Source organism: Hibiscus syriacus, unplaced genomic scaffold, assembly GCF_006381635.1.
Source record: "Hibiscus syriacus cultivar Baekdansim isolate YM2019G1 unplaced genomic scaffold, ASM638163v2 tig00001291_pilon, whole genome shotgun sequence".
Classification (NCBI taxonomy): Eukaryota; Viridiplantae; Streptophyta; class Magnoliopsida; order Malvales; family Malvaceae; genus Hibiscus; species Hibiscus syriacus.
This window is the reverse complement of record NW_024061858.1, coordinates 1-18,646: the sequence shown is the minus strand read 5'-3', so window position 1 is coordinate 18,646 and position 18,646 is coordinate 1. Positions and strand designations below refer to the sequence as shown.

At 35.2% G+C, this 18,646-nt stretch overlaps 3 protein-coding genes and 1 pseudogene across 5 annotated transcripts; 1 reads left to right on the top strand and 3 right to left on the bottom strand.

Annotated features, from left to right (window-relative positions):
• Positions 1 to 335: 335 nt before the first annotated feature.
• Positions 336 to 6,604, bottom strand: LOC120124249 (mannosylglycoprotein endo-beta-mannosidase). Of its 2 annotated transcripts, XM_039142951.1 has the most exons (11): positions 6,391 to 6,604; positions 5,506 to 5,644; positions 5,102 to 5,329; positions 4,906 to 4,964; positions 4,210 to 4,258; positions 3,647 to 3,877; positions 3,056 to 3,225; positions 2,764 to 2,968; positions 1,752 to 2,417; positions 1,434 to 1,661; positions 336 to 1,324 (listed from the first exon to the last, which is right to left on the bottom strand). In XM_039142951.1, exons 1-11 carry the CDS (start codon positions 6,537 to 6,539, stop codon positions 521 to 523), a joined length of 2,928 nt encoding a protein of 975 aa, XP_038998882.1. In that variant the 5' UTR covers positions 6,540 to 6,604; the 3' UTR covers positions 336 to 520. The 2 variants fall into 2 exon arrangements, with proteins under 2 accessions (XP_038998882.1, XP_038998887.1); XM_039142956.1 differs by lacking the exon at positions 6,391 to 6,604 and having other exon boundaries at positions 5,514 to 5,647.
• A 528-nt stretch (positions 6,605 to 7,132) lies between these two features.
• LOC120124211 lies at positions 7,133 to 10,227 on the top strand (annotated as a pseudogene).
• A 1,843-nt stretch (positions 10,228 to 12,070) lies between these two features.
• Positions 12,071 to 12,651, bottom strand: LOC120124182 (receptor-like serine/threonine-protein kinase At3g01300). The gene has a single exon (XM_039142909.1). It carries the CDS (start codon positions 12,569 to 12,571, stop codon positions 12,113 to 12,115), a length of 459 nt encoding a protein of 152 aa, XP_038998840.1. The 5' UTR covers positions 12,572 to 12,651; the 3' UTR covers positions 12,071 to 12,112.
• Positions 12,652 to 13,511: 860 nt separating this feature from the next.
• LOC120124233 (cullin-1-like) lies at positions 13,512 to 17,596 on the bottom strand. Of its 2 annotated transcripts, none has more exons than XM_039142942.1 (9): positions 17,528 to 17,596; positions 16,429 to 16,599; positions 16,216 to 16,314; positions 15,781 to 15,969; positions 15,615 to 15,662; positions 15,334 to 15,537; positions 15,161 to 15,238; positions 14,599 to 14,688; positions 13,512 to 13,901 (listed from the first exon to the last, which is right to left on the bottom strand). In XM_039142942.1, the coding sequence occupies exons 3-9, from the start codon at positions 16,300 to 16,302 to the stop codon at positions 13,794 to 13,796; spliced, it is 804 nt and encodes a 267-aa protein (XP_038998873.1). In that variant the 5' UTR covers positions 16,303 to 16,314; positions 16,429 to 16,599; positions 17,528 to 17,596; the 3' UTR covers positions 13,512 to 13,793. The 2 variants fall into 2 exon arrangements, with proteins under 2 accessions (XP_038998873.1, XP_038998878.1); XM_039142947.1 differs by having other exon boundaries at positions 16,429 to 16,607; positions 17,528 to 17,579.
• Positions 17,597 to 18,646: the final 1,050 nt, after the last annotated feature.

Here is an 18,646-nt window from a genome sequence, read left to right as displayed (position 1 = left end):
GTTGTGCTTGGAGGGAAGCTACAACGGTCTTTTAAACGAGTTTGAGCATATATGCCAACAATAATATGGTATGAGAGGATTTTATCTAAAATCCCATTAAATGAGCAATTAAACTAGAGATTACATGTTCTTGTTCGTAGTAAATTCCGAAAAGATATTACCTTATAGTTAACTTAAATTAATAAAAAACAATTTAAATTTATTTTAATAATTATTAAATGACTTTTAAATACTTTTATTCAAATCCCAAAAAACATACGACCATAGGTTTCTCGTTTGGACTTTTGGCTACAATATTTAATTATGCAGGCAACTAGAAATTATAAAAATTCCTGTCCAACAAAATAAATATTACGCATATCAATATCTTATTATATTTTCGTGCATCAATATGTAATAAATACGTAGATCAACATAAAAGAGAATTTTAGGTGTGACGATATAGAAAAGCGTTGTTTCACCAAATTTGCGACACCGTGCGACCAGAATTCTCGACAGCACGAACGATCTAAAAAACCAGTTAAAGAACAGTGTGCACTCCATGGTGGTAATTCCAGCCTTTAAGCGTTACTCTCGGACTGACACCTGAAGGTACCTTGAATGAGATCTTAACTGACATCTCTTCACCAGGCACTAATGAAAAATAGTTATCTGAATAATGAACCGGAAGTATTCGACTATCTTCTCCTTCCTTATGATCTATCTTTGAAGCATGAACCGAGAAATGAAGGAAGAAAGCAACTCCGGCATCGTTTCCGTTTGTCTCTGCAACTTTTAAACCATTAGTTTCCTTTGAGAATCGCCTGTAAAGTCTCTGAAACAAACCTGCCGTCTGATTCGGGCCGGTTCCGATGTTGGTTATAGGTTCAAGTGATGTCATATCGAAGTCGCCATTATCGTCTCTGACAGCAAAATTGTTCTTGTAGGTTAAAGATTTTGGGTCAGGTTTCTTCGATTTGTTCAGCACATTCATTTTGATCTCGTATGTTGAGCCTTTGATGAATGTCTTTGACGTTATCTTAAGAGGTATTCTCTTGTTCCTGTATGGTTCCAGCAGCTTGTAATCTTCACCAGGGAGATGCAACCAGTAAAAGTTTCGGGATATAATGCTGTAGTCCAAAACATGGTATAGTTTGAGGAGCAGAAAGAACACTGGCTTCCGGTTTTTCGACTTCGGATACTTTATCTCACTAACGGAAACGACTTTCTTTGGTGGCAAAGAAAGCTTATCAAAAACTTTGTAATAGGGACAAGCTCCTTCAAGATCCCACACTGATGCTTCTATGGCGACATTCGACAGTTCCTCCGCCATAGTATTGACAACCTGCACATGAAAAAAAGAAGAGGAAAACAAAAACTTTCCAGTGAATTGCTGATTTCATAATTAGTTACGACCATATCAGTTGTAGCATTTAATTCTTTTGAGTACTTACCTCTATAAAATATGTAGCAAGATTGAGCTGAACATGAATCGGCTCTGCAGCGCAGCGACAACCATAAAAGCCGGCTGTCTGGTCTAAGAGATGATCATAAAATTGACCTCGAAGACCTGTCCACGGATTCTGTGTCTTCCAAATCAAAACTCCAGTGTATTTGCTCCACATACGGGAAGACCAACCCTCTAATAAAGCTCTATACTGAATGTAGTTAGCAAGTTGAGCCTGAGATGAACACGCAAAAAAGTTGGTTTTAAAATCAAAGAGAAGAACAAATGCATTCCCCATAAAAGGCAAATGGTTTTCGTTTAATACCTTCAAGCAAAAATCATCGAGATCCTTTGGGGTTCCATACAGTTCGATCTGGTCGTGAACCGTCCCGGGTTTTGAGTAAGGAAGATACTTATGGTATTCCCAAATGGGATTTGGAACTTCTTCCGTGTAACCATTGGGAAGCTTCTTAAACAATGGAAGTTGCCACCCTTCAGGAGGCATGGTTGCTCTGATAGTAGCTGCAACCGGAATTCCTACAGAACCAACCTCAGGGTTGAAACCATATTTGTAAAAGTTATCCTTAAAGAAGTCTTCAGGATTCTGGATTTGATAAGGGCCATCAGTAAAGTCACCCTTTCCATTAGCAAAGCCATCCCACATGGATCCTTGGATGTAAACACGCGTTCCATCCAAATATTGACTAGGGTCCTTGAACGCTGACAACTCTTCCACGGACATTATGTTTTCACCATGGGTCTCAAAAAATGGATGCAGTTTCAGGTCATTCTTTAAAGCTGTGTTGATATCAGCTGGTGGAACCTGTTCGTTTCCCCCGACCCAGAGAGCAAGACTAGGATGATTCCTTAAAAGCTTGATAGTATCTCTGGCACATAGCATGAAAAGACCATGGTCAAGTGGGCCATTTGGGTTTGATACTGGGACACCTCTTCCATCTACATCACCAGTAATCCAAAACTCCTGCCATACCTACAACATTTTTACATTGGTTACTTCCAAGTTAATCATGCACACAAGATTGCATAAACCCAGCTACCGAAACTAACCGCATTCCTTAGTTTCACTTCCTTTAAGAAGAATTTTCAATTTCATAAATGAGCAGCTCATCGTTCCAAACAATTCCTAATTCTTTATAACCTTCACAATCTTATACATGCTTGACTCTTATCCTTCTATTCTATCCATCAAACTTTAGTTGGCTTTAATGAAATTACGCATGCACAAAATTACACGTACGATAGCCCTTGCAAGTAGCAAGCATCCATAAAATGTGCATAAACATAGGCATATACAGAGATACAGAGTAGAGCTTTACCAGCAAACCATAAATATCACAATAATGATAAAATTCTGGTCTCTCGGCCAACCCACCACCCCAACAACGAATCATGTTCAGATTCATATCAGCGTGAAATTTTATGTCTGTTTTGTAACGCTCCTTAGAAAGCCGTAGCAAACAATCTGACAATATCCAGTTACCACCACGGATAAAAATAGGCTGTCCATTCACCTTGAATAACCTGTTAAAGGATGCCGAAATGAAACAGATTATAGAAATTCTAGACGCAATGCTTTAATATTTGTCAAAATTCGTTTCTGAAGCATACCTCCCTCCAGTAGCAGTATCAATATGAGATTCAATTTTGCGAAGACCAAATAGCTGGGTCCATGAATCAGACTCTCCATGTCCCTTCACATCAACAGTAATACTGACATTATACATAGATTGCTTTCCCATGCCGTTGGGCCACCATAGGTTGGGCTTGTAGAAGAAAAGCTGCAATAGACGGCATAAGCATTTTTAACAAGGCAAGCAAATTTAAATGGCACCTTTCAATAAATGGATGCTTTGAACACATAACTACAGGTATCCAATTTCAGGTTGCAGAGAAAGAAAGAAAGAATGCTATTTCAAAGGAAGTACCATTAATGTGCTCTAAATTATAATTGATTTTCTTAATGAAAAAATAAAAAGGAAAGTTGAATTTTTCTCAAAGAGATCCAATTTAGTCAAATCTTGCTCCGAATTCTCTCAAATGTGTTCTACTCTATATCAAAATGCAAAAACTCATAAACACAAATAAACAATCAAAAAGGGGAAAGGCAACTATTCATCTAAGACAAATAACTAATTTGTAATGCAACCAAGGATGCAACAAACACGTATAAAAATAAATAAGAACGATACCAACACTGACCTGAGGAAATGTATACTGAATACGCGCTCCAGAAGGGATCGAAACATGCTGAGTCTGAAGATGTTCCATTAAGCAAACATTTCCTTCAAGTTCTGTTGTCACTTGAATATTTAAAGAACATTCAGCAACCCAAGCACTTCTATTTTCCAATTCAATTGTTGCATGCAAATATACCCTTGTGTAACGGTCAAAAAATGACGAAACTAAGTGTGGATCAATTATTTTTACTGGCTGCATCCAAAGCAAATGAATCAAAAAATGGCATTTAAATTAATTATGAAGTATCATAAAAAAACGAGAGCGAAAACATAAGATCACCATCAACAACTGATATTTAGGAATAAAATGCATGTTTACCAGATAACATATATACAAATGTAGGTACCAAGAATAAACTCGAACATATTATATGGAAAAGTCTCTATAAATCAGGGAGAAACTAGAAGCAATAAAAAGGAAAAGCATTTATGGCATTGTGGAGAATTATGTATACTCAACAATCAAGACTAACACGAGATAAAAACATAGCACAATGAAGTTTAAGCCTTATGCATAAATCTTACCCCAGTAACAGATATTGAGACTTCATCCCAGATACCAGTGTTCCTATCCCTGAGACAAGTAGAGATCAGATATTAAGATATCATGTTTTTTACTTCTTCAGAAAACAGGGATGGGATGCTAGTTGACAATTCAAAAAATTCTGACAGATAGAAGATTAGATGAAAGATAATACAACAGCAAAAAATGCAAAATAATTACACTGGTTAATCTCCATATACTAGTAGAACTGCATTGTTTTTTCCATGTACAACCAAGATTTTGCTCCTATGCACAATAATCTATCTACTATAAACGTGTTTAATCCCCTGGTGCTCCTCTCGATGTACCTCCAAGCATTTTTTTATAACCATATCTGCATTATTTCATATCCATTTAACTGGTGCATAAACCTTTAGCTCATAAAACCAGTCTACTCAATATATTGATATTTAGCATACAAATGACAGTATGCACTTGTATGTTCAAGGTACATCCATTATCACAAGAGCTACACAAATGAAACTCTAAATATTGAGAGAAGTTGGTCGAAGAACCTATAAGGAACGTACAAATCTTGCAATGACATTATATAGAGACAGGAACAGTTACTGTACACTAAGTCGCATTATTCATCAGAAAATCAAATACCAGGGGAAAAACAAACAAACAAACAAACAAAACAATACTCTGAAGTTTCAAAGTTACAAAATACTCACCTCACTGGAGCTATCCAATCCCAACCCTCAACATATTGTGTGGCAACATCTTTCCCAATCTAAGATGAGAAGAAAGGGTGTTAGCCATTAGGTTGCAGCTTTTGCTCACATTAATTAAATAACTAAGATTTAACCTCAAACAACGTTGAATGAGATCAAACAACTTAATGAGGATCTTTTGAACAAAGATGTGTACCTCATGATCCCCACCTTGCCCACCTTGAGGGGGAATGCTCCCAGGGTGGTCTGGTGGGTGAACAAGAACAGCCATCAAGTTTGAACCATCAGGATTTAGGATATCAGTGACATCAAGGGAATGTCTTCGAAACATCCCTTTAGGAAGGACCTTCTTGTGCCCATTTAAGTAGACCTCTGCAGAGTAATTGATAGCACGGAAATTCAGATCTAAATGCTGATTTCCTGACTGCAAAATATGAAGTAAAAGAAACAGAATTTGTTAGTCGGATATAAGATTTTCAAGATTTAGGTTATACAGTTCAGATCAATTAAGCATCTACATGGAATACAAACCAAAACCAAAATTTTATTGTTTTCAACTCATATTTAACCTCACAGATTTCACATAAAAACATTCCATACCAGCTTACACTGGAATTTTGTGAAAAACCAGAATGTGTAGTACTCCCTTCCAGAATCAGCTATATCAAGGATCGTCTCGTTCTCCAAACCATAAAACGGGTCACCAACAACTTTGTTTTTTACTAGAGTTGCCAGAACACTGTCCATCAAGAAAAAATAATCCAAACCATTAAGTTGAGAAATCAAATGCTACCTCCACCGAGACAACTGACCATATATTCAAACTACGCTATAATATTTGTCATGAGGAGCAACATCAGTTTTGCAATGTAGGTCCCTAGAAGCAGATAAAATCACCAAATATTCAATCATTTAGCTAAAACCAACATTTTGAGTCCAATTTTTAAAATATTACAGTTAATTTCAACCCGGAACAATGAGAATAATTAAAAGGATTAAGAAACTCTAGTCCTTTACATTCCTAAATTGTTATAAACTGAAAAAGAAAAGTTACAGTTATGTCGTTATATCAACAAAACTTTAATTTGCAGTTTATTCAAAAATATTACTACTGCTTGTTTTCAATGACTTGAAAAAACTAGGAAAAACTAACAATTAAACTGAACCTAAATATGAAATTTGATTTATTATCAATTTTTTAATAACGCTTCCTTTTTTTCCTCAAAAGTAAATGATATGTAACTAGCAATTTTCTCATCAATTCAATCTCAATCAAATCTTTTCATTTCATATCATCAAACAAATAATTATTTTTCCAAATTAAAACCAGAGAAAACTCAAGCCAATCCAGCAAAACTCTAGGCATTCATTTAAACAAATCTAAAACGAATTCGGTTGCTATAAAATGCAAAATTACTTTCCCGCATATATACAAAATCAAAACAAATTTGACCGCTAAATATGCAGAAATTGGAGGTTTATTACGTTCCGGGAACGACAGCTTCCATCCAAGGAGAGGTTGGGCCAGTGGGGGGATGAGTGGTGGTGAGCTGAGTCCCAGTGAGTTGAACCTCGGTGGATCTCGAGGCGAGCCATCCCGAGTCAAGCAAGGTCTTCTCTCCACCCTCCGGCATTGCTGAGTTTTGGAAGACAACTGTGTTTGGAGAGAATTAAGTGAAGTGAGAGGATATTGAGAGTTTCTATCACCGCGTTTGAAACAAGACAATGTCGGCACTTAATAGGCGCCACGTGGAGCTTGTCGACTTGTTTTCTACGTCGGTCATTTCAAGGTGGATCTGTTTAAAATCTTCGGGTTTTGTTTAAAATCTTTTGTTTTTTTTATCCGTTGTTTCTATTGTGAATTTGTTACTACGATTTTTGTTTTCACCACTAATTAGTGAAAAGCATGAGTATTTAAATTTTTAAAATTAAAGCCAAAACAAAAGACTGACATTCCTAATAATTTATAGTCGTTTTTGGTTACCAAGTAAAAAATGCATACATGCATACATATATTACATTCTTTTATTAAATGTACTTTTGATCAGTAAGGTTAAGAATTCTTTCTTTTTAATACTATAATATATAAGGGATTTATCTAATGAATTAATTATAGAAATTATGCTGTCGAAAAGTATTTTCACACAATTAACAAAACTTATTTTTTATAATTTAATTTTCTTTTACAAATTTCGATATATATATATATATATATATATATATATATTATTCGAAAAAATTATCTATAGTTGGTGTTTTAATTTTTTTTTCTGTTTTTGTAGCTAATGGAATGCAAGGAAAGCCGGGGGAACCAGCATATTTGGAGGACTGGAACTCTACAGAAACTTCCGCCGTGGCCGGCGGGGAATCTAAATTCAGTGATAACTTTGATTTTGATGAAGAAATCGGAAAACCCGGACCTGTTCTGATTAAAAACCATCACCACAGTGAATTCTATCTCAAGACTGTTACCGTGGAACATGTTCCTGGACATGGTCGGATTCACTTTGTCTGCAATTCTTGGGTTTATCCCGACAAGAGATATCAAAAACCTAGAGTTTTCTTCACTAACAAGGTATCTTCTCCGAAGAATTTCAGTGTGTTTCTTTGTTGAAACCATAGTTTAAATTTTAAAATGTTTGATTTTATTTTTCTTTAGACGTATCTTCCGCATGAGATGCCGGAATCACTACGTAAATACAGAGAAGAAGAGATGAAGGCCTTGAGAGGCAATGGCCAAGGAGAGCTTCAAGAATGGGATCGTGTCTATGACTATGCTTATAACAATGATCTCGGGAACCCCGACAAGGGCCCGAATACGCCCACCCGGTTCTCGACGGATCCGTTTAGTACCCGTATCCTCGTAGAGGAAGAATAGGCAGACCACCATCTAGAACAGGTGAGGATCCGTTACTATATATACATACAGTTGGATTTTTCAGATCAAAACAGACAATGTATTGATTGTGACAAGGTTGCTGCAATAATTGAACAGATCACAGGACTGAGAGCAGGATACCACTTTTGATGAGCTCAAACATATATGTCCCAAGGGACGAACGATTCGGACACTTGAAGATGTCGTATTTTCTTGCTTATGCACTGAAATCTATTGTTCAATTCATTATACCAGAGCTTCAAGATCTAACCGATAAAACTCACAACGAATTCGATTCATTCGAGGATGTTCTTAAGCTCTACTATGGTGGAGTTAAGCTTCCTTCTGGACCTTTGCTTGATAATATCATCAACAACATCCCCTTGGAGATGCTCAAAGAAATTTTCCGGACTGATGGGGCACAACTTTTGAAATTTCCTGTGCCTCAAGTGATCCAAGGTTTGCATTCGATTTATTGCTAATTTAAGAGTTAAATATCAAAAATCGGTTCAGTCCAGCCCTGCCCCATTGCCACCTTTAAACGTGTTCAATGTCTCTCTTAAGACTTATTACTTGATGTTCATTATCACTTACTTTGATATTTTTAATGAACTTGTGCAGACAGTTAGACTGCATGGAGAACTGACGAAGAATTCGCCAGAGAAATGCTTGCCGGAGTTAACCCTGTTATGATTCGTCTTCTTGAAGTAGCTTTAAGCACCAAACTTTCAAGTCTCATTTTTTATCTGCAAATCTATTAAACTCTCAAAATTTACTAATTTTGTACATTTTTTTTCGATTTCAGGAATTTCCTCCAACAAGCAAGCTAAATCCTAAAGTTTACGACAACCAAAACAGTGCCATAACCAAGGAACACATTGAGCACAACCTAGAGGGACTTACCATAGAAGAAGCACTGACAACCAACAGGTTATTCATATTGGATCATCATGATTCACTTATGCCGTATCTGCGGAGGATAAATTCTACGACCACCAAGACTTACGCTTCTCGAACCATCTTGTTTTTACGTAATGATGGGACTTTGAAGCCACTGGCGATTGAATTGAGTTTGCCACATCCGAGCAGGGATCAACTCGGTGCTTCTAGCAAGGTTTACACACCTGCAGAACATGGAGTTGAAGGCTCAATATGGCAGTTGGCTAAAGCTTACGTTGCTGTAAATGACTCTGGTGTTCATCAACTCATAAGCCATTGGTATGGATATATAAAGTAGTGGTTATATATCGGTTAAGCTTCGATTTTACGAAAAGGGCTTATGTTTATGGTGTTTTAAATTTGTTTACAGGTTGAACACTCGACAGCTGAGTGCAGTTCATCCAATTTATAAACTTCTCCATCCTCACTTCCGCGACACGATGAACATCAATGCATTCGCTAGGCAGGTTTTGATCAATGGAGGTGGAGTCCTGGAATTAACCTGGAAAATATGCAATGGAAATGTCATCACTGATTTATAAGAGCTGGAATTTGGTTGACCAGGCACTTCCTAGAGAACTCAAGAAGAGGTACATTTAACTCGAATACGAGTCTATAGAGCATTTTGACTATGGAAGTAACATGTTTTCATCTTCCCTATTCAGAGGAGTTGCAGTTGATGATAATAGTTCACCAAATGATCTTCGCCTGCTGATAAAAGACTATCCGTATGCTGTTGATGGACTGGAGATTTGGTTCGCAATTGAAAAATGGGTGACGGATTATTGTTCGTTCTACAACAAGACCGATAAAATGGTTGGACAAGACCCCGAGCTTCAAGCCTGGTGGAAAGAACTCCGAGAGAAGGGGCATGGCGACAAGAAAGACGAGCCATGGTGGCCTAAAATGCAGACTCGACAAGAGCTGATCGATTCTTGCACCACTATCATATGGATAGTTTCGGCTCTCCATGCCGCGGTAACTTCAGCCAATATCCTTATGCAGGCTACCTCCCAAATCGTCCAACTATAAGCCGCCAGTTCATGCCCGAAGAAGGAACTCCGGAGTATGCGGAACTCAAGTCGAATCCCAACAAGGCGTTCTTGAAGACCATAACTGCTCAACTGCAGACGCTCCTTGGAATCTCCTTGATAGAAATCCTGTCAAGGCATTCATCAGATGAGTTTTATCCGGGGCAAAGGGACAGTACCGAATGGACATCAGACGAAACACCGTTTGCAGCTTTCGATGAATTCGGAGAATGGCTTTCAAGGATAGAGGAACGGATTGTAGAGATGAACAACAATAAGCTATGGAAGAACCGTGTCGGTCCAGTCAATGTTCCGTACACGTTGTTGTATCCAACCATTGAAGGTGGACTTACAGGCAAGGGAATTCCAAACAGTGTTTCAAACCGTATTACCGTTTGTAAACAAATTAATGTTCTTGTTGTTTTTTTTACAAACTCACATGTCCACACACAGACTACATTGTTAACCTTGTAATTTGAATTCCTATTTGTCATTAGACCAAAACAGCATGTTTCAAATAAATGTTTGTTATTACTACAACTTGTAAAATTTTATAGATATCTCGTGTCTATATAATATTGTAAGAACTTTGATTAATTAGAGGTTGTCTGATAAATTAAAAAATTAAGTGATAAAAAAATTGAAAAAAGTAAATATTAAACAAATAAACATTGAATTTAAATTATAAATTAGTTTTATATTTTATTTATAATTAAATATTAAATATTAAATATAATTAAATTATTCGATAAATGTAAATTTTAAAGAATAATATAATTAAAAGAAATAAAAAAAAATAAAGAGGGTTGAAAATATTATACATTAAGTAATAAACAAGTCGTCTACTTAATATTTTTGTAATTTTTTATTCAAAAATATTTTAACAAATAATTTTAATTTTAAATTATCAAACATATTTCAAATATTAATTTACTACAATAATTATTTTCCAAGGAGTTAATTTTTAAATGAATTATCAAACAAATTCTTAGTTACGTCCACTCTTAAATGAGTCTTACCAGTTATGGAACAAATAGGGTATAACTAACTTTTTCCTTTTTTAATTTTTATTGTTAGGATTATAATATTTTCTTATTAATTTTTTACAATAAACGAAATATAAAAGGATTGAACAACATCCAGGCGTAGAATACGATGAATCGTAAGTGAAAGTTACTTCAGTATTGTAAGATCTACATGACTTTCTGTATAAGCGTTCGAGGAGGGATACATGAGATCCATTGATCATATCAAACAGAATACTCAGACCATCTCCTACATATCAATTGACATTCTCACGTAAAAACGGCCAAACATGATTCAAAGAACGCTAAACAAATGAAGACGAAGCACTTACGCTTACAAAGCACATCCTCGTTAATATTCTTCAAGAAGAACACTTGTGTCTAATGCGAATTAATTTTGTGCCTCGAAAACTAACAAAAATGATCTAGCAATGTCGTCACAAGATTAGCCATGGTGAGGTTGGCCTTGTGCAGATCCAGGGGAGGGGAGCTGATATACGAGTTATGCCTGAGTTGAACCCTTCTCTGGTCAAAAAGGTTATTCCACTATTTTCTTGGTATTTTTCATGCTAGATGTAGATTAGACTGAACTGCATGCTCAGTGTGATAGCAGCATAGTGCATACCATGGTGGATGCCGCTATTAAGGTACAAGTGTCTTTTCTTCCTTGTGTATATATTTACTTGAAATTCTGAGCTTATGGTTTAATGACCCTTATCATGCACCGTCATTCAGGCTATGTCATCTACGAAAGACGACGATGATGTATTTATGAGGGTTGTGGAAGCTTTGGACTCCATAGATAAACCCCAATTTACACCTGACACTAGGATGCCGTTGTTTAAGTCAACAGAGCCGGAGAACGGCTGTATCAGTAATCCAAAAAAAAAACACTTGATTTCCGGATTACCTCGAAACAGCGAGCAAGTTCCTTCAGAGCTTATAACATGCTTTTCCAATATGATATCTACTCTTCACAGGAACGCTCCTGCCAGCATCTTGGTTGCAATCTTGTGCTGATCTCTTTTTTCGTATGACATACAGATATGTACAGAGCGACAATATCCTCCGGCCGATGTGGCACGAATTATCGATCCAGCAAACGTCTACAAATGTTTTCATCATATGATTAAAGAACTAGAGAATCTTGCAGTTGCAGGCCATGTTTTCATCATAGATCAATATTTATGGATACAAACTACAACTTACAAGATTATTCAGCTACAGAGTAACTATGAAAACCTCAAGGGGCTAAGCTAACAAGATTGAAGAATCCGTTTGAGCTCTTTAGCCACCTCGATCATTTACGGCCTCTTTTCTCCATCATTGCAAGTTCATCTGTGGAAAAGTGTGGCCAAACCCTGCAACTGCTCCGACTCGATCGATATTCTTGGATCCACAACATTACCGAAATTTTCAACACGGTGCTGCTCATCAGCATCCAGTACATGGTGTTCCCTAATAACATAACTCGGCCTCTGTCCGCTTAAAAGCTCAAGTAGAAGCATTCCAAAACAATAAACATCAGCCTTCTCTGTTAAATAACCGCTGGCCACATATTCGGGAGACAAGTACTCCATTCTCCCTATAACAGCATCCTCCACATGTGATTGCCCTTGAGGAATAGATATGCATAGTCTAAAGCTAATGAGTTTGGGGACATTGTAGTGATCCAACATACTTGAGCATTTAACATAGAGATGGATAATAGGTCTCCAGAACGCGGCGTGAAGAACTGAAGATATGTCACTGCATTTGCTAAATCTATTGCAATTCTCAACCTGCATTTCCATGGCAGTACTGACTCAACATTTGTTGCAGAGATACGTTGGGAGAGGATTCCTTTGCCTGTGAATTCGTAAAATATACTTGGCTTCTGTAAAGCCCCTCCAAATTTTTCTGAAGTTGTTTCGTGTCTTTTCCCTTTCAAACATGCAAAAATCTTGCCTGAAAGATAAAAACAATCATTTGAAAGCTTTTTCTGGACCTCATCCTTCTCACTAAGGATCGTCGCATTGCGTGCATTACGAAGAAATGACAGACAGGATCCACTCACGATAATACCTCATAAAAGAACTTTAACTGACTGATAGAACTGAAATAACAAAGCTGGAAATGAAAGCAGGTTCATCTGAGAATTTCGGATGCTAAACCAAGAAACCAGAGCAATTTTTGTTTGCTTGCAAATATGGAAGTCTTACAGGTCAATACACAAGTATTTGAGAAAAAATGCTGTCATAAAGTTGTTTACACAGGAAGTTTCCAGCAACAAAGCTGGCCAACTTCCTTCTACTTTATCCATAGTAATTACCAGGGCCCGGTACTACATCACAAAGTGGGATGTGCCTTGGCCCGCAACTTTTCTAGGTTAAATTACATTTTAGGTCTATCAGTTTTGAAGTTGAGCAAATTAGTCCCTTCTCTCTCTCTCTTTTTTAAATTTAAATATTTTCTTTTTGTCAATTTTGAACCCCTTGAAATTAAGTCCGAACCTCAATATCATTTCTAATTATATATATTATCTTTACTCAATTTCCCATAATTTTTAAAACATCAGCTTATCTCCTCTTGATGATTATCGATGTAACATGATCATACTATAAAACTGCATACTATTAGTTTAAGCGCCAAATTGGAGAAAACCTAGACAAGTACGGAGGAACCTTGCTCAGGTGTGAAGTAATGAGACGGCCAACAACCTGGCATAGCATTCTCATCAATGCCCACAGATTATGATTAAAAAGGGGTCTACGTTAGTTTTTCAGGTTTACTCGGAAAAAAAAAACTAAATGGTTTAAGCAGCAAAGAGCACTTGGATATTTTCCGGGAGAATCTGTAGTCGGCGAAAACAAAATACAAACATCTCAATTTCATTCAAACAATCGACTAATGAACAGCAGAAGCTTAATTTCGCTTTTTGGAAAATAGAAAAGAAAAAGCACTAGGTCGATTATAAGTAACTATATTTTCCCAAAGTTATTTGTACAAACATTTGATAGTTCTTCCAATGAGAATTTAACATATATGTGCTGAACTTGCCATTAGCTTCGAGAGCCATTCTTCGGATGATGTGGATGAACTTCCCTCTTGAAGGGACATGCCAGCACATTTTGACAATATTTCCTGCAAGAGATCCATATATGCCATGAATCAGAACAATAATCAGTGCAGAAAATCAGGCAACCAGAGGGTAAATTATGAACATGTCCTCAAATGGTTAAATCAATGACATTTAAAAATAATTTCTTTCCATTTTTTATGCGCACGGTGTCCATGGTTCTCTGACTTAATGATAATTCAGCAAAGCAATGTTCAAGATTCGTGGCATAGTCCATCTGGTGGTAATTCATTTCTCACCACACCAGAGCCATATTTGGGGCCAGAACCACATTGGTCCCTGAAGTACCAGTGGTATTTTGGCCTTTAATAGGGCTCTGGAGCAGTGAGAATGAATTCCGTGGACGACACCACCAACAGAGTAAAAATGGAATGTAGCAATCTTGCAAACTAAATGTAAACATGCATAATTGGACTTTCAGTCATCCGATTGGCTTGGATCTCCTTGAAACCAAGCAATATTGCAATCAAAAGCAGGTCAAAGAATCCAAGAACACATAAACTTCATAAAATCATTCGATTATACCCCAAGGCCCTAAAACTTCCAGTTCCAAGCCCACCATATGATCTGGAGATTGCCTTGCCAAAGACCACAATCAGGTTTGGAGCAAATATGTACAGCCACATGCATTATAATACCGCTAGAATAGGACAGACATATGCAACAATGATAAAGTTACTCATTTCAGAGATTTATTGGCACCTGATAATCTGTCATTATGCCAGAATTCTCAGCTTGCTTTTTCTCCATCAGTTTATTGGCAATTTGATCCAGCAAATGATATCTGACAACCTGCAGAAACCGTAGAAGATAGAATTATTGATGTTTCTAGGAATATATCTGAAGATATAAGTGACAGAACCTATTCTCTGTGCAACTGAATTTCAATATAACAGATCTAGCTTATGAAGACCAGTTATGAAACGGATAGCCCCAACCTACTCAAGTAATTTTCAAATAATTTCAGTTGTCATTATTGCTTAGCAATTGCCATGACAAGTATGAATCATGATAATAAGATTGCCAAAAAGGAAAATGGACGCATTCCAAATTAGTAAATATTGAAACCCAGAAGTAGCTGGCACCATTGTTAAACAAGCTCAAACATGCAGTTTATTTTGATACCAAGAACGCAGCCAGAAGCTCCAGTGCAACTGCCTTACGTTAACTAGTCATTATTTCATTGGAAGCACAACCGGATATAACCATTCAACCAATCAAAAGCAGAAAAAAAAATTCTTTAGTTTAAAGTCATTGACTATACCTGCACTATTTTAGTTTCTGTGTCAGGATGTAGATACTGATGAGCTCTTTGCTTCTCCCTATTAAAGCACCAGAAAACCTAGAAAGTTTAAGAGACCATGTAATGGTTAGTATTGTAAGTAGAATTTAAATGAATATAAGAAAAAGGCACTTAATTTGAAGGGGAAAAAACACCTTTTGAACATATTCAGCCGATGAGTCATGCAAAAGCCACTCTGATGCCACTCGAGAATAGTAACAAGAGATTTCTGTAAGCAAGATCTGCTCAAAATCTTTATAATAGTTAGTCCCTCTGTCGTCACTAATTTCCACAAAGATATCCAAGACATTCTTCAGCAGGACACAGTCAATCGGTAGTCCCTCGCGCTCCTGATTGATCTGCATGTAAAGCTGAACTGAACCAAATTCCACTGACGAAACTAAGATTTTAGTGTATGCAAGCACACAGAAATTACCAACGTTAATGCGGCCTCAATGAATCTACAGTATAACTTCTTGAAGACCTGAGAATTATATTAGACCCAAAAAAGAATATAATTACTCCAAAAAACTTTCAATTTTCATCAAGAAAGCACCTATAATTCAGCTCAAAGCATCTCAAGAATAAACATTGTCACCTACCATTTCCCTGAAACAACTAAAAGAGATGCCATTTAGTGACTCAAGCTCAATATGTTGAGGGATAAAGAAGCGATCGAGGTATTCAAAGAATCTACATAACCATCTCGCCATCAGCTTATAATTAGACCATATGACAACGAACTCTCTCAACAAATTTTCACCTTGTTTATTGATTAAATTTGGCAGTACCTGAGAGCAAAAAAGAAAAGGCATAAATACACACTCGATGCGACATCTATCAACAGTTCAGTGTACATTGATATAGCAGTTCTACACCTTCCCTAGCTGTTTCAATAAAGAAGCATATATCGGAGAATACAAGCACTACAAAAGCAAGCCCAGAGAAAACTAATACAACTGAGCTCAGAATGCAACTAAACAAGCTAAAGAAAAACCAGCATGATATATAAGTAGTTGAAATCTCAACTGTCTCACCGTTGAAAATATGCTCTCTTCCAAGCTGTTTCGGAATTTCTCGTAAAGCTGCATTGTTTTCTCGTTAGAGGTATGGTAAGTGCACATGAATAAACACACCTATAGAAATTGTCAAGGATGACATTTTGTCTTAACACTATCCTAAGATGCGAATGTTGATATTGAAGAAGGCTAATTTAATTGAAGTAAATCCCAAAATAAAACGAAGGATACTCATAGAACCTCTGGTATTCTTCTCCAGAGAACTTTGTTTCGGGGTTCCCTTCAATAATCTTCTTTGCCTTCATGATCGCCTCATCCATTATCATCATCCCTTCATCTAGTGGTATGTACTTTAGAATCATGTTTCTGTTCTTTGCGCCTTACTCTCAACTTCACAAATATCTGCTCAACTATCATCGCAAAATTACACTAACCAATGAAAATGGAAGTGGCAGTTTCAACAAATTTTATATAATTTGCAATATCGCAAGCAACCAATATCAAAAATCAACGAACACGGATCCTACTTTTCACATTGTATTCATTAAAACAATAACATAGGCAACAACAAAAGGTAACACGTGAATCTCAATAATGCAAATCTTATTTACAGGAAAAACAAATGCCAATCAATTTTAAATGTGGTTTCTGGCGTCTTAATATTCCAGAATACCACAAAATCTTGAAATTGTAAACCAGATTTCTTTCCTTTTCCACCATTTTAGCTAAAGTCGAAACTATAGAAAAGAAAACTTCGGAGGAATCACACATAACAAACAAGTTAATGACCCCATAAATTTCATAGCATAAGATCAAAACTCCATCGCTTCCGAAGGAAAGAAAATCACAACCAAAAAAAATTAAGCAAGAAAGGATTCAAGAATTAAAGAGTTAAATTCTTGAAAAGGAATATAGAAAATACACTATACTCTTCTGAACTTTTGGACAATCACAAGAACAAACGACTGAATAACCCATAAATTCACGGTAAAAGATAAAAATAATTCACTTCCCACATCTTATAAAACACTCAATTTGTTAGCAGCAAAGTAAACGTCTAAAAGATACCAACAATTAGTCAAGGGAAATAATGAATAATATAATTACAAAATAAATTCACCAACCTCTTATACGAACAAAGAAAAGAAACTGGAATACCAAAAAAAATATATAACATCCAAAAATTTAAGAAAGAAAAACAAAAGATTCACGTCAAAATACATGAACCGAAGTGTGAAATCTTAAAAAGGATATATGGAAATACCCTATGCTCTTCTGTAATAAGCAAAAAGAAGGTGAAAGATCACTAGAAATGTTTCATAAAAATTACCTGAATTTTTCAGTTTTTGTCGAGACATTTGCTGTTACAAAGGAAAGTGCCAGCTTTTTCTCACACAAGTGGTTTTCTTTAGTAAAACTAGTAATTATAATTATATATTTTATACCATACTGTCATATCAGAATAAACACTCAAGTTAAATATATATACATATAATTTAATAAGTAATTGTAAGTGAAATGTTAAATAAGAGTATGTTTGTTTCACTACAATTGATTTTTTTTGAAAATAAATTATTGAAATTTGAATTCTAAAAAAAATGAATTACGTTTTTTAAAAAATATATGATAAATATTTATGATGTTTGAAAGTGTTATTTAAGAATAATTATTTATAATAAACTTAATGTTATCATTTTAAAATATTAAAATAATTTATTTATTATTAAATGTTATTTTTATAATTTTATTAATAAAAAATATTATATTGGTATATTTTAGTGAAATAAAATATTATAATTATATTATTATTTATTAAAGTAATTTGTATTATATTTTAAAAATATTAATTAGTATATTTTAAAATATCTTTATTAAAATATTATTAGATTATTATATTAATATTAAATATATAATAATATTATTCATTATTAAAATATAAAAAGTTTATTATATATTTATTAAAATAAAATATAATATCTTGTATATTATAATATAATTGATTATTTTATTATAATATTAAAAATATAATATAATATTATTATAAATATTAAAAATATAATAAATATTAATAAATATTTTTAAATATTTTAATATTAATATTTGATGAAAATGATATTAAAATATTTTATTAATATTAAATTCATAAAATAAAATTATTTTGAGTATTTATTCTTTGAAGTGAAAAGTTCGAAAAATGACTTACGGAAAATCATACTGTAAGTCATTTTTAGAAAACACAAAGGAAATTCGTTGACCATGAAAATGAATTACGTTGACCATCTAGTTTTCCTCTAACCAAACACTAAAAACATTTTCCGGAAAAAACGATTACGTGAAACAAACACGGAAAAATTTTCCGAAAACGAATTACATGAAACAAACACGGATTTCGAGAAAACCATTTCGTAATTAATTTTACGGCAAACAAACAAACCCTAAAAATTAGTGT